We start from the raw sequence: 12,169 nt of genomic DNA on the forward strand, positions 1-12,169 counted from the left end.
GCCGTATTGTGGCAGCAGCAGCGGGTTTGTCCGCGGTCATAGGGACGGTCGAAGGCGTTAACGTACGTATCCTTATTGACACCGGTGCGTCGCGGACCATCATCTCGGACATGGTTTTTGAAAGCTTGCCGCCAAAGTCGCGCGCCATTTTACCAGTCGCGATTCCCTGTTTCACCGTGAACGGCCAGTCGCTAGGAATTGTCGGTCAGATTTCGGCCACAATTAGCATTGGCGACATTCAGTTGTCGGGTCCGTTACTCATTTCCAAATCTGTAGCCGTACCCTGTCTGTTAGGAACCGATTTCCTAGGTAGAATGCCGCTCAAAATCCTGGTGGATCAGGGCTGCATTGAGTTGCCGTCGGGCCATCGCATGGCTTTCTTGTCATCACCAACCGGCTCCTGATGGGATTGCACTCAGCCCCGGCCACATTTCAACGGCTGATGGAGCTAGTGCAAGCGGGCCTACAATGGGATGCGTGTTTGATTTATCTCGACGATGTCATCGTGTTTGGACGCACGTTCGAGGAGCACCTGCAGAGGTTGCGGGCTGTTTTCCTCAAAATGCGGGCTGCTAACTTGAAGTTTAAGCCGTAGAAGTGCCATCTGCTGCAGAGATCGATCAATTACCTAGGCCATATTGTCGGCGAATCCGGGATTTCGACGGACCCTGACAAAACTGCATGCGTGTGCACGTGGCCAACCCCCAAGTAGTTATGTCGGGTTCGCCTCTTATTATCGATGCTTCGTCCCCGGGTTCGCCACGATCTTCACGGCCAAGGGCCAGAAATGTCAGTAGGAGATGGAGGAGGAAGCTGCGTTTGCCGCGCTGCGCGACAGCCTAGTGAACGCGCCTCCCCTTCGGTACCCCGATTTTTCTTTGCCTTTTATCCTCGATACTGACGCTAGCAATACTTGTATTGGCGCCATTTTCTCACAGATGGTGGACGGAGTAGAGTGCGTGGTCGCATACGGCAGTAGGGTGCTTTCTACGGCTAAGCAACGCTATTGCTCGTAAGTTGCTGGCGATTGTTTATTTCGTTCAGCACTACCGGCCATACCTCTATGGGTGGACATTCCAGGTGCGATCAGACCACGCGGCCTTGCAGTACACGTTGCGTGTTGAGCAGCCGTCTGGCCAGCTGTTCCGTTGGCTCGAGGTCGAGGTCTCGTATAGAAAGAGCGTCCGCCACTCGAATGCTGAAGCGTTGTCACGTCTGCCAACCAGTGACGAGTGTGCGTACACATCGGGTGCGGGACGGTGCAGGCCCAACAATTCAGCTCCGCCCCGGGAGGTCGTCGCTGCGGCTAATGTCGCGCACACAGACGCAGCTGACGCATGTGACCACACGCTTGGTCTCTCCAACTCCGAGTGGGGGCAACTCCAGGCTTTGGATGCCTCATTGTTAGCCATCAGACGCCGGGTTTGCGACTCCGCAGAGGGCGACAGCCGACGACCGTTAGCCACGGTCATTCTGAGAGGGGGCCTCATGCATTGGGACGCAGAATTACTGAAGTATAATATCGTGGTTCCCACCATCCTGCGGGGTAGGTTGGTTTTGGCAACGCACGGACGTCTTACACATTTAGGGGTCGCGAAAACCCTGTCCACCCTCCGCCTGAACTTCTGGCCCAGCGTGGCGGCGGACGTCCAAAATGTGCTTAGAGGGTGCACCGCATGTGCCCGCCGGAAACCTCCACCGAAATTGGTATGCCCCCCCTCTCCAATCCATTAGTGTATTGCGGATGAATGAGCTCGTTGCGCTCGATATGCTGGGTCCGTTCCCCGCCACCCCGCGGGGTAACAAGTATCTGCTCGTGGGGGTAGAGTATCTTTCTCAGTGGCCAATGGCCTGGTCGGTGCCGGACCAGTCGGCAGCCACCATTACAGATGCCTTTCTCCACGGGTACGTTCTGGATAAGGGGGCCCCAAAATGCCTCCTTACGGACCAGGGCATAAACTTTTCGGCAAAACTGCTTAAGGAGGTGTGACCTATTGGGCACTAAAAAGATCCGCACCTCGCCCTATCATCCGCAGACCGACGGCATGGTGGAGTGCCTACATCGGACGCTCACATCCATGCTATGCCATCAGGTTAACCAACAACAGACCGACTGGGACTTGCATGTTCTAGGGGTCCTGGCCGCATATAGATTGGCCGGAAGCGGTGCCTCGATTGGACGAGCTAAGGGCACGTGACCGGGAGCGGGGGTCCCATGGTAAGAACACTGCCTCGAGAACACCCTTCCTCCAGCGGCCCGTGCAGTCAACTCCTGCCACCTCTCTCTTCTCCGCTGACTGCCTCTCTCTCTGCAGCGTAGATGCTACAAAACCCCACATTGTATTGACTCGCAACCCCATACACTCAGGAGACCCATAGACTTAGCTCCACAGACTTACAGAGACCAAATATACTGACACAGCAGCCCAGACAGCCAGACCCACAACACCCACAGACTCACAGAGAACCCTCCCCCCAAACTTAGAGACCCATTTCAGAATGTTTAGACTGGAGAAATCAGATGAGCGTTGTAGCTCTTTTTCCCAGATGTTCAGTTGGGGCAGGTCAGCAAGTTGTGAACAACAAATACTAAAAACGATAGGAGTGCAAAATAAGAGAAGAGGTAAGTAACGAATAAGTAACTAAAGCATGTGTAGGGGTGTTAGAGAGAGAGCCCGTTATGCATGGCAGCTTATGGCAAACAAACACAGTGGGCGGGGCTACGTGAGTGCATGGGGAGGTGCTCTCTACGACGTCCGCGCCAGGCACCCCGGGGGGGCCCCACCCCTCAGCGGGGGGTTGGGTATAAAAGGGGATGTATCGGAGGGCTCGGGGTTCTTGTGAAGCTAACCAGTGAAGACTGAAGACGTCTTAGCTAGAGCCCTGGACTCCCCTGGTTCGCCGTCCTTATCAGGGCCGAACAGGACCGAGCCAGCGGCGTGGTCCAGAGATCCAGAGCCGGTGCTCTTGTCAGCGCTGGTCTGGGACTCAGGGTACCGGGCCCGACTTACCAGTGTCGGGCCAGATAGCCTCACCTAGCCCGTTAGAGGAGGACTAGGAGGCAGGCTAGGAAGTAGCTAGCGCGTGTATCCCCAGCTAGCCGGGTGAGGGGGCCGACACCCCCTCTAGTGTTGTATGCCAGAACCGTACTGTGTGAATAAAACCCGTGTGCCTCCAACTCCGGCGTCCAAGAGTCGTGAACTCTATTACACATGTAAAGTATATACGGTAAGTACAAATTGCATGGGTGGTGTGCACAGCGCAGCGAGCAGCCTCTGCCAAACTCGCATTGGCCGTGGCCACGAATTGAACCTGGCGGCCCACGTGACCTCATCTGTCCCCCGTGCCCCTCCCCTCGCGTCGAGGGCAGCACCGTGACCCCCCCCCCCATCCGACGCACGTCCCCCCTCCCACCCCGCGCCCCCCCCTCTCGCCCCCCCCTCTCGCCCCCCCCCTCTCGCCCCCCCCTCTCGCCCCCCCCTCTCGCCCCCCCCTCTCGCCCCCCCCCTCTCTCCTATTCAACCTCCTATTCCCCCATTCCCACCAGCGCCCCCCCCCCTCTTACACCCTCCCACCCACGACCCCACCCACGTCCCCCCCGCACCCACCCCCCCGGACCCCCCCCCGCATCCCAGGTCACATGGGTTTCACGGCGGCTTCATACCCTGCCCTCCTCCACTCGTTCCCCACCCCTGCCTCACGTCACGTGACTGCGAGCCCCCCCTCCTTCGCCGCCCCTCACCCTGCCCCCACCCCACCCAAGCCGCTCCGCGTCACGTGACTTCCCCCCCCTCCTGCTCCCGGTTACGGGGCTCGAGCTGCGTCTCCCCACCCCCCTCCTCATGGAGTGTCACGTGACCCACCGTTTAAGATCACGTGACAACCCCTGTCAGACACCCCGCCCCCTTCGACCGCTGTCACGTGACCGTCGCGTCCCCCCCCCGGACCCTCCCCTTGCGGCCCCCCCCCCTCGAGTCACGTGAGTGTCGTGCGGGTCCCCCCCCCCTCTTTTTCGAATGGCGCTGAGCAAGTGAAGCAATCGCCACCGTCTGCCGATTCAATTCATCCCCCCCCCCTCCTCTCTTCACACACACGAATGGCCACTAAAGTCGCCACGATGCTTGCCGCTGCTGCTGCCCCCGCAACGGCGCCCAGCCGGGTGAGAGGCGACGGAGACGAGCGAAGGAGCTGCGCCGGCGACAGCGGCGAGCAGCCGGCGGCGGCGGCTGCGGCCTCTACCCGGGATGGAGGCGCGACCCCGGGCAGGGCTGCTCAGGCGAGGCCGCAGGCTGCAGGAGGAGCCGCAGGCCGCGCCCCGGGAAACCCGTGGGGCGAGACGCGTACGTCCTTTGCTGCTGTTGCTGCTGCTTGTTCCTGTTGCCCTTCCCCTCCTCCTCCCACCGTCTCCTTCCCACCGTCTCCTTCTTCACGGCGTTGACGTTAAACACGGCGGTTACTTTCAGTGTGGCGCGTGCGAATTGTTTTGGTTTTACCGCCGAGATAACCACTTTGAGCCCGTGACTTCTAGCAAGTAAGATATTACAGCGCTGTAGCACAAGCGTGGACAGGTGGGAAGGCTTGCGATCTGTTGACGAGGCAGTGCAATGTGAACACGTGGATTGGAGAGTACAAGAACCGCCATTCGCCACGAAGTGGCGGTGACATTACCACGGCGCTCGTGCCAGGCTAGGTGCACGTTAAGGCCACTTGAAGGGTCGAACGCCCGCTGGCAAAGAGGTCACGTGACAGACCCTGCAGGTGCCATGGGTCGACTGGCTGATGCACCACCTGTGCCCCCTACTGTGCCAGGCTGGGTGCAGGAGGTCACGGGACAGACCCTGCAGGTGCAATGGGTCGACTGGCTGATGCACCACCTGTGCCCCCTACTGTGCCAGGCTAGGTGCAGGAGGTCACGTGACAGACCCTGCAGGTGCCATGGGTTGACTGGCTGGTGCACCACCTGTGCCCCCTACTGTGCCAGGCTGGGTGCAGGAGGTCACGGGACAGACCCTGCAGGTGCAATGGGTCGACTGGCTGATGCACCACCTGTGCCCCCTACTGTGCCAGGCTAGGTGCAGGAGGTCACGTGACAGACCCAGCAGGTGCCATGGGGTCGACTGGCAGATGCACCACCTGTGCCCCCTACTGTGCCAGGCTAGGTGCAGGAGGTCACGTGACAGACCCTGCAGGTGCCATGGCTCGACTGGCTGATGCACCACCTGTGCCTCCTACTGTGCCAGGCTAGGTGCAGGAGGTCACGTGACAGACCCTGCAGGTGCCATGGCTCGACTGGCTGATACACCACCTGTGCCTCCTACTGTGCCAGGCTAGGTGCAGGAGGTCACGCGACAGACCCTGCAGGTGCCATGGGGTAGACTGAGACGACTGGCCGATGCACCGCCTGTGCCCCCCTACTGTGCCACCTTGCTGCATGTTAGCCACACACACGCACCGTGATAGGCCGCGTGTCACGAGAAGTGTTTGACGGTGAGCGCAACAACAATAATAGTTAAAATAACGATGACATTTATAACGCGCCAGATGTTGCAGACAAGTCAACACCTCGGACAAAGTCAACAACTGGGACGAGTCCACACCTCGGGAGGCGGTGGAGCCAAGCCTCAGGGCTGCTCGCGAAGCTTGGCCCAGAGGCACAGAGAGAGGCCTTTCAGACGCTTGTTGAAAGAAGTCCGACTGTATTTGATGTTGCGGATAGCGAGCTGCAAACGGTATAGTGTATAGTGTAGTGTATAGTGGTGCAGTGTAGTAGTGTAGTGTGTAGTGTATAGTAATGTATAGTATACTAGTTTACTGTGTAGTTTGTAGTGTATAGAGTAGTATATAGTGGTGTAGTAGTGTATAGTAATCTATAGTATACTAGTGTATAATAGTGTATATTGGTATAGTGTGTAGTGTATACTAGTGTATAGAAGTGCAGTATATAGTAGTGTGTAGTGTATAATAGTGTATAGTAGTGCAGTGTGTAATGGTGTATAGTGTAGTGTATAGTGATGTGAGGCTTTGACAGTTCAAAACCTTTTGGTGTCCCAAAGCAGATGCTGGAGTGACGCTGCTGCTGTGTAGGGGTTATATGCCCTGAGCCTTCAGTACAAGGCGAGAGTAGTGGGGCGAGGTGTGATGGTGGGGGAACCTGTGGTCTAGGGAGGCGCGATGACAAAGGAAAAATGAACCTCCGATTAGCACGGTGGGGCTACGTACGGTGCGAAAGAAGTGCACCGCACACGCGTGCCAGGAAAGGGTCGTCATGATGCGCGGCAGAGCCTTGAGAGATGGCCGACTGAGAAGTGCCTGACGTGTTGTGTGTGTCTATCATCAGGTGGTCGTGTAGTGCTTATTCACACCACCACCACCACCATCATTCTCATGCACAGTAACATCTGCTGGTTATAACATTATAAGTGCTCTATAGAGAGCACTTTGTTTCCACTTCTCTCTCCAGCAATCTATAATAAGGCCACAAAAAGGAGGGGATGCTTCCGCAAACAAAGTGTGCGGCAGCGTTGTTGATTTGTTGTGCCTGCGCCGGATTGCGCCCTGCCTCGTTAGGTCTCGGGTAGCGAAGGAGGTCCTTGCTGCACGGGTCAGGTTGTTGTAGGCTGCTGCTGTTGGTGGTGGTGGCTACGTGGCATGCAACAGATGGGACAAAAAAAACCCCCACAATCGTTGTCCTGTACTTTATATGTTCCTAGGTTCATGCCCCCCCTCCCGCACACCACCTTCACCACACACCGCATTGAGCAGCGTGGTGAAGTATGGTCGAATGGCGATGGCATTTTCCAGCAGCGGATTCACACGAGTACTGTATGTGTACTGGACAAAATGGGTTAGATCGAGTGATCATTAAATGCGTGGTTATACCCGCCACCACCCGACACAGCCAATTTGTAAGGTTTGTCATGTAAACAAAAGTTGCCAATTCGTTACTCCAGTAACTAATTGTGTGTTGGAGTAAACTCCATTGTGGATAACATTTGTCGCGAAAGCCTACGTGTGAAGATGAATGTTCACATGCACAAGTACTGAAAACTGTGTTTCTGTCAACCGATGCATGTGTGATACCGCTGCATTTCTATTTTTATAATGCTTTTCAGTGTGTGTACAATGCGTGTATGCGCTCCAAAACATTCGCCAGTGAGCAAATGTTCCCACCCTTATCAGTGAAAGCGGCGTGATTCCATGAATGGGTTAAATATAAACTGTGCAAGTTGGGTGCGTTCCCATGCTCCTCCTGCATCAGGTGCCCTGGCATGGCCCTGGCACGCTGGTTGGTGCACACGCCAGCACCGTTGATCGGTCCACAGATTGCCAGAGTCATCAATTTTGCCTTTGTGCGATGCGTGTTAATAGCCAACAGTGAAATTAAGTCCATACTACTAGAATTTTTTTTGGGTTAGGTCGCGTAAATATAAATGTGTCGTTAAACCCACCACCACCCGACATGCCAATTAGTAAGGTTTGTACGTAAACAGAACATGCCAAATAATAAAAAGATCACGACATTTCGATCGCAACACAATCAATCGTCATCAGGTTGAAAAATAGCGAGAGAGCTGCTGAGGCAGGATGTTATAAAGGTTTGAGATGGGTGTAGCCCAAGGGTCATAAACCAAGTGGGCGGGGCTAGTGAAGAAATTTGCATGTAAATGTAAGATCGGAGAGCTGGGCGAAACGTCGTGATTTTTTTTTTCTTCTATCTACGTGGCTTTACCGAAAGACCCAAAGAATATGAATTCCTGCAGTCAAGAAAGCTTTAAGTCAACATTTATAATCTGAGTACGACATTTCACCATTCTCAGATTGTAAATGTTGTGGATTTGCTCTTCAACACACCAGTGTGCTGTACTAGTATCGAATTGGCATGTTCTGTTTACTTGACAAACATTACTAATTGGCTGTGTCGGGTGGTTGCGGGTTTAAAAGACACATTTATATTTACGCGATTTTCTGTTCCATCAAAGCTGTCCAATGAATGGCAGGTTAATAGAAACCAATTTAAAAGAAAGTTATTATCCAGTAGCAGAGGAAACAAGAGGTCTCAGTGTTTCAGCTGACAGGCTTCTTCTGAAGGAGGCAGCATCTTGCACGTAGATGCTTTGGTGTTTTTCTTTCCCAATTTTAATAAATGTTTTACCTCGTATGTACGCATGTATGTTGAACTTCTTTCGTGCCGTACATATCCAACCGTGCTTATGCACATTGCGTCATCGCCGTTACATTGCTGGAAATTATTTCGCATCGTGCGTAGCCAACCGTGCTTAGGCACATTGCCTCATGGCCGTTCGGTCTCTGGAACTTTTCGCACTGTACTTAGCCAACGGTGGCACATTGCCTCATGGCCGTTACATCGCCGGAACTTCTTTCGCACCATACGTAGCCAACCGTGCTTAGGCACATTGCGCCATCGCCGCTACGTCTCCGGAACTTTTCGCACCGTACGTAGCCAACGGTGGCACATTGCCTCATGGCCGTTAGGTCTCCGGAACTTCTTTCGCACCGTACGTAGCCAACCGTGCTTAGGCACATTGCGTCATCGCCATTACCAGATCAGATATCCATGTCTCGCAGAGCAGGGCGAGACCCTTCGTGGTAAACAGATGCCTTCAAGGGCGCTTGGTTCCACACAGAACTTCTTTCGCACCGGATGTAGCCAACCGTGCTAATCTGCCACTGAGGGTAACGTTCGTGACATGGCAGTCAAACTGATACTTTGGTTTGTGGAGGTGGAATGTAGCCATGTTCAGTGGAGAATAAAACGTCACGTGATTTTGCGTTGTTGTTTTGCAATCGTTGGTGACTGGGCTAAGAGCATCAACTCTCTACACTTAAGAGCCCATTTGAATGACAAGCGGCTTGCCTGGGTTTGAACTCAGGTTCTCAGCAGTGCTTTCTCGGCACTCTTGAGCCACGAGGTCACCTCCACCGTGGTGGTTTCACATACTCGTGTGCACCTCTTCTGAATGTACATAATTGTTAGGAATCAATCATTGATAACCCCTTCCCGTTCCGAGACGTCTGCAAGTTGCAGGGTGTCCCGTTCACCGCTGAATCTTGGAACGCTCGAGCAGGTCGGCGTTAATTTTACTTATAAAGACAATCGTACTCGCCGTAGAGAACCATAGCGACGCGACCGCTCTCCACGACAGCTGGCGCCAAACTGTGCCACACGCCCTCCCGCGTGGCCTCGTGGGGAGCCAAACTAAAATAAAAAATGTTTTATCGGTATGTCTTCAGGTTGGACGACGTGCTGATAAAGTTTCTACAGTTTTTCTTCCGATTTCGTTTGGATGACGCATACATACGGATACGTCATCAGAACGGAATTAGAAGAAAAATTGATGACGTACCTACGTACATCATCATGACGTACACACATACGTCATTGGAATGGGAAAGTGTTAATATGTATCAATGCACAGGCTATAGGAGCACACTGTACTTCTGGGAAATGGGGGTGTACAGGCTGCAGCATGGAAATGATGCCGGAGAGATTTAGAATGTATCCTGGGAACGTCAGCATTTGTGATGACAAAAAACAAAGATCCCCCGTTTAGCCTCAACAGACTTTAGGGGCTAATGCTGTTATCTAGCACCTATGAAGGTCAGCACGGCACACGAGGGGGTGGGTGGCCAGCACCACGCCCGGCCGACTTTTTCTCCCCACTAGCGACGTTTACACACCGCACCAGGTTCTCATTTGAGGCCGAGTCGACCTAGGGGAGGACCAGGACCTGTTCAGATAATCGTCGCCGATGGTGTTGGCCGTGAGCGGGAATCGCACTCGGGTCATAGCCAGATTCGTAGCGTGGCGCGCTAACCGCGGCACCACCGCTCCCCTCTGTGGTGACAAAACACACTCGTACACGTGTGACCTGACACGCTCGTACACGTGTGACCTGTCACTCTCGTACACGTGTGTGCTGACACGCTCGTACACGTGTGTGCTGACACGCTCGTACACGTGTGACCTGTCACTCTCGTACACGTGTGACCTGACACGCTCGTACACGTGTGTGCTGACACGCTTGTACACGTGTGTGCTGACACGCTCGTACACGTGTGACCTGTCACTCTCGTACACGTGTGACCTGTCACTCTCGTACACGTGTGACCTGTCACTCTCGTACACGTGTGCCCTGTCACGCTCGTACACGTGTGACTAGACGATTGGACATGTGGCTGTCTGTAGGGGGAGGGGTGGTGGGGGTCTACATGGCCGACTGTTGGTTCGATTTGGTGGGGGGGGGGGTTGCCAGACCAGAGAGGTAGAGAACTGCTGCTAAAATGTAAACGTTGTACTTGTTATTTTGTTTCCCCTCCCCAGTCGTGTGGCAGCTGTCCCGTACTCAATCTTGTGACGTTGTCCGCCGACGTCTCGACCGTAGTAATGCAGCGTGCGCTCTCTGTTCTCTCTCAAGATGTCAGCTGTGTGCTTACCCCCCTGCCTCCATTCAAACCTCTTCAAGGTCGGTCAATTCGTAACCTCTCGCCACGCGATCTGCCCTTTCGCGAATCGCCGGTCACGTTCGCCTGGCGTATCGATGATTCTGGATACTTCCTGCTCGGTAGCTGGACAAACCAGCTCCGCCAAACCGCCAACACTTCCTCTAAATGTCTGTGCCATCTCCCCCGCCTATTATACATGCCTCTAACCCCCCCCCGCATTCATTCGAACCTGTAAATCACGGAAGGGAATTCGTCGCTCTCCCTGTCTTTGCCGTTACGCCCGCGGTACGTGTTGCAGCCCTTTTGGTTTCTTCGCTCATTTTTCAGAGGGGGGGTGGTCCACTTTCACCGATAAGACATCATATCAGTCTGTGTGAGGGCCACCATACATTTTAAACCATTGGGGGTTTGGACATCAGCACGATGATGATGATGAAGTGTTTCCACGTTTGTGTATTGTCAGGGGCCGCAGGTCAGGGGCCGCGCTAAAGGCCCCCAGGGGCCTGCCAGTGGCTCGCGGGCCTTGCAATTAAGTACACGCGTGCCGTGGGGGCTTTTTAGACCATAATTTGCTGTTGCTTGTCAGCGTGGATTGGTGAAGGCGGGGAGCTTAGATGCGGGAACATACAAGCACCATACAACAGTGGTTTTCGCTGCATCCTACCCTCTGTCTCCCATAATGTAGCACTGCAGCAACCTGTTCTGTGTGGTGTGGTGATCGCCCATCCAAGCACTGTCCAGTGTAGCTGCTGAGATCATGTACTCTGGTGGATTTGATTTCTGTGCCTACTAGGTCCAAACTTTTTATTTGTTGGTATGCATCTTTGCTTTAAGGCTGTAAACTTCAGGCTATACGTTAAAGTGACCTTGGACTGACAAGGTGATGGCACGATATTAACTCCCTCCCCTGGTATGCAGGAGGTCGTGGGTTTCATTCCGACCCTGACGCCTGCTGTATATTTTGAGTTTGCATCTCTCTCTCTCCGTGGTTGCGTGGTGTTTTCTCCAGGTCCTCCGGTTTTTCCCTCCGCTTTTAGAAACATGCGCTTCACGTATTTGGCTGCTATACATTTCCACGTGACAATAAGCCACTTCGTTGGGCTATTATTTGTGATAACCAGGTCACTTCTGAAAAAGAGCTACATAGCTCAGTGGGCCTTATCCGGTAAGATAAAAAAATCGTTTTTAGTTTACTTTTAGGTACCGCTTTGTATTTCTGTCACGGTCTCCCGAGCGTAGACCCAAGGCTCCAAAACACCAGCGGGGCGAGCAACAATCTCCGTAGGCTATCCCTCGCAATCGAGGATGCTTGTCTTCCACGGATAAGTTGGGTTATCTGTGGGTCCGAAGGCTGTCGGAGCTGAGGGACTGCTCATTGAGCACTGGCTAATGGAGGACCGTCTATAAAATATTAAGCGTCAGTTCCATTTTTTCACGTGGCTTGCTAAAAGTTTTGACGATTGCGAGCAGCAAGCGGCACTTTTGAAGGTACAATTGATGAGCGTCGGAACGTTTCTGCATTTGAGGAAGGTTAGGCAAACTTGGGTAAAGAGAGCGGCAATTCCAAAGTCAAGTGGTGCGAGGAAGGAGGGATGGAGGGGAAGTATTTTGACCAGCATGAGCACACGGTTGGCTACGTACGGTGCGAAAAGAAGTTCAACACACAGTTGATCATCGATTACACTATGGAACACAATTTTTGTTC

The 12,169-nt window shown here is 53.8% G+C and overlaps 1 protein-coding gene across 1 annotated transcript in view; it reads left to right on the forward strand.

The window, feature by feature from the left end:
* Positions 1 to 3,974: 3,974 nt before the first annotated feature.
* Positions 3,975 to 12,169, forward strand: part of LOC144736259 (la-related protein 1B-like) — a 58,842-nt gene continuing 50,647 nt past the window's right edge. Inside the window, exon 1 of the mRNA XM_078618882.1 lies at positions 3,975 to 4,340. Within this exon, the coding sequence (XP_078475008.1) occupies positions 4,097 to 4,340 (244 nt within the window). The 5' untranslated portion in view covers positions 3,975 to 4,096. The remainder of the gene's footprint in view (positions 4,341 to 12,169) is intronic.

This window comes from Lampetra planeri, chromosome 60 (genome assembly GCF_965212315.1).
Source record: "Lampetra planeri chromosome 60, kcLamPlan1.2.h2, whole genome shotgun sequence".
NCBI classification, from domain to species: domain Eukaryota; kingdom Metazoa; phylum Chordata; class Hyperoartia; order Petromyzontiformes; family Petromyzontidae; genus Lampetra; species Lampetra planeri.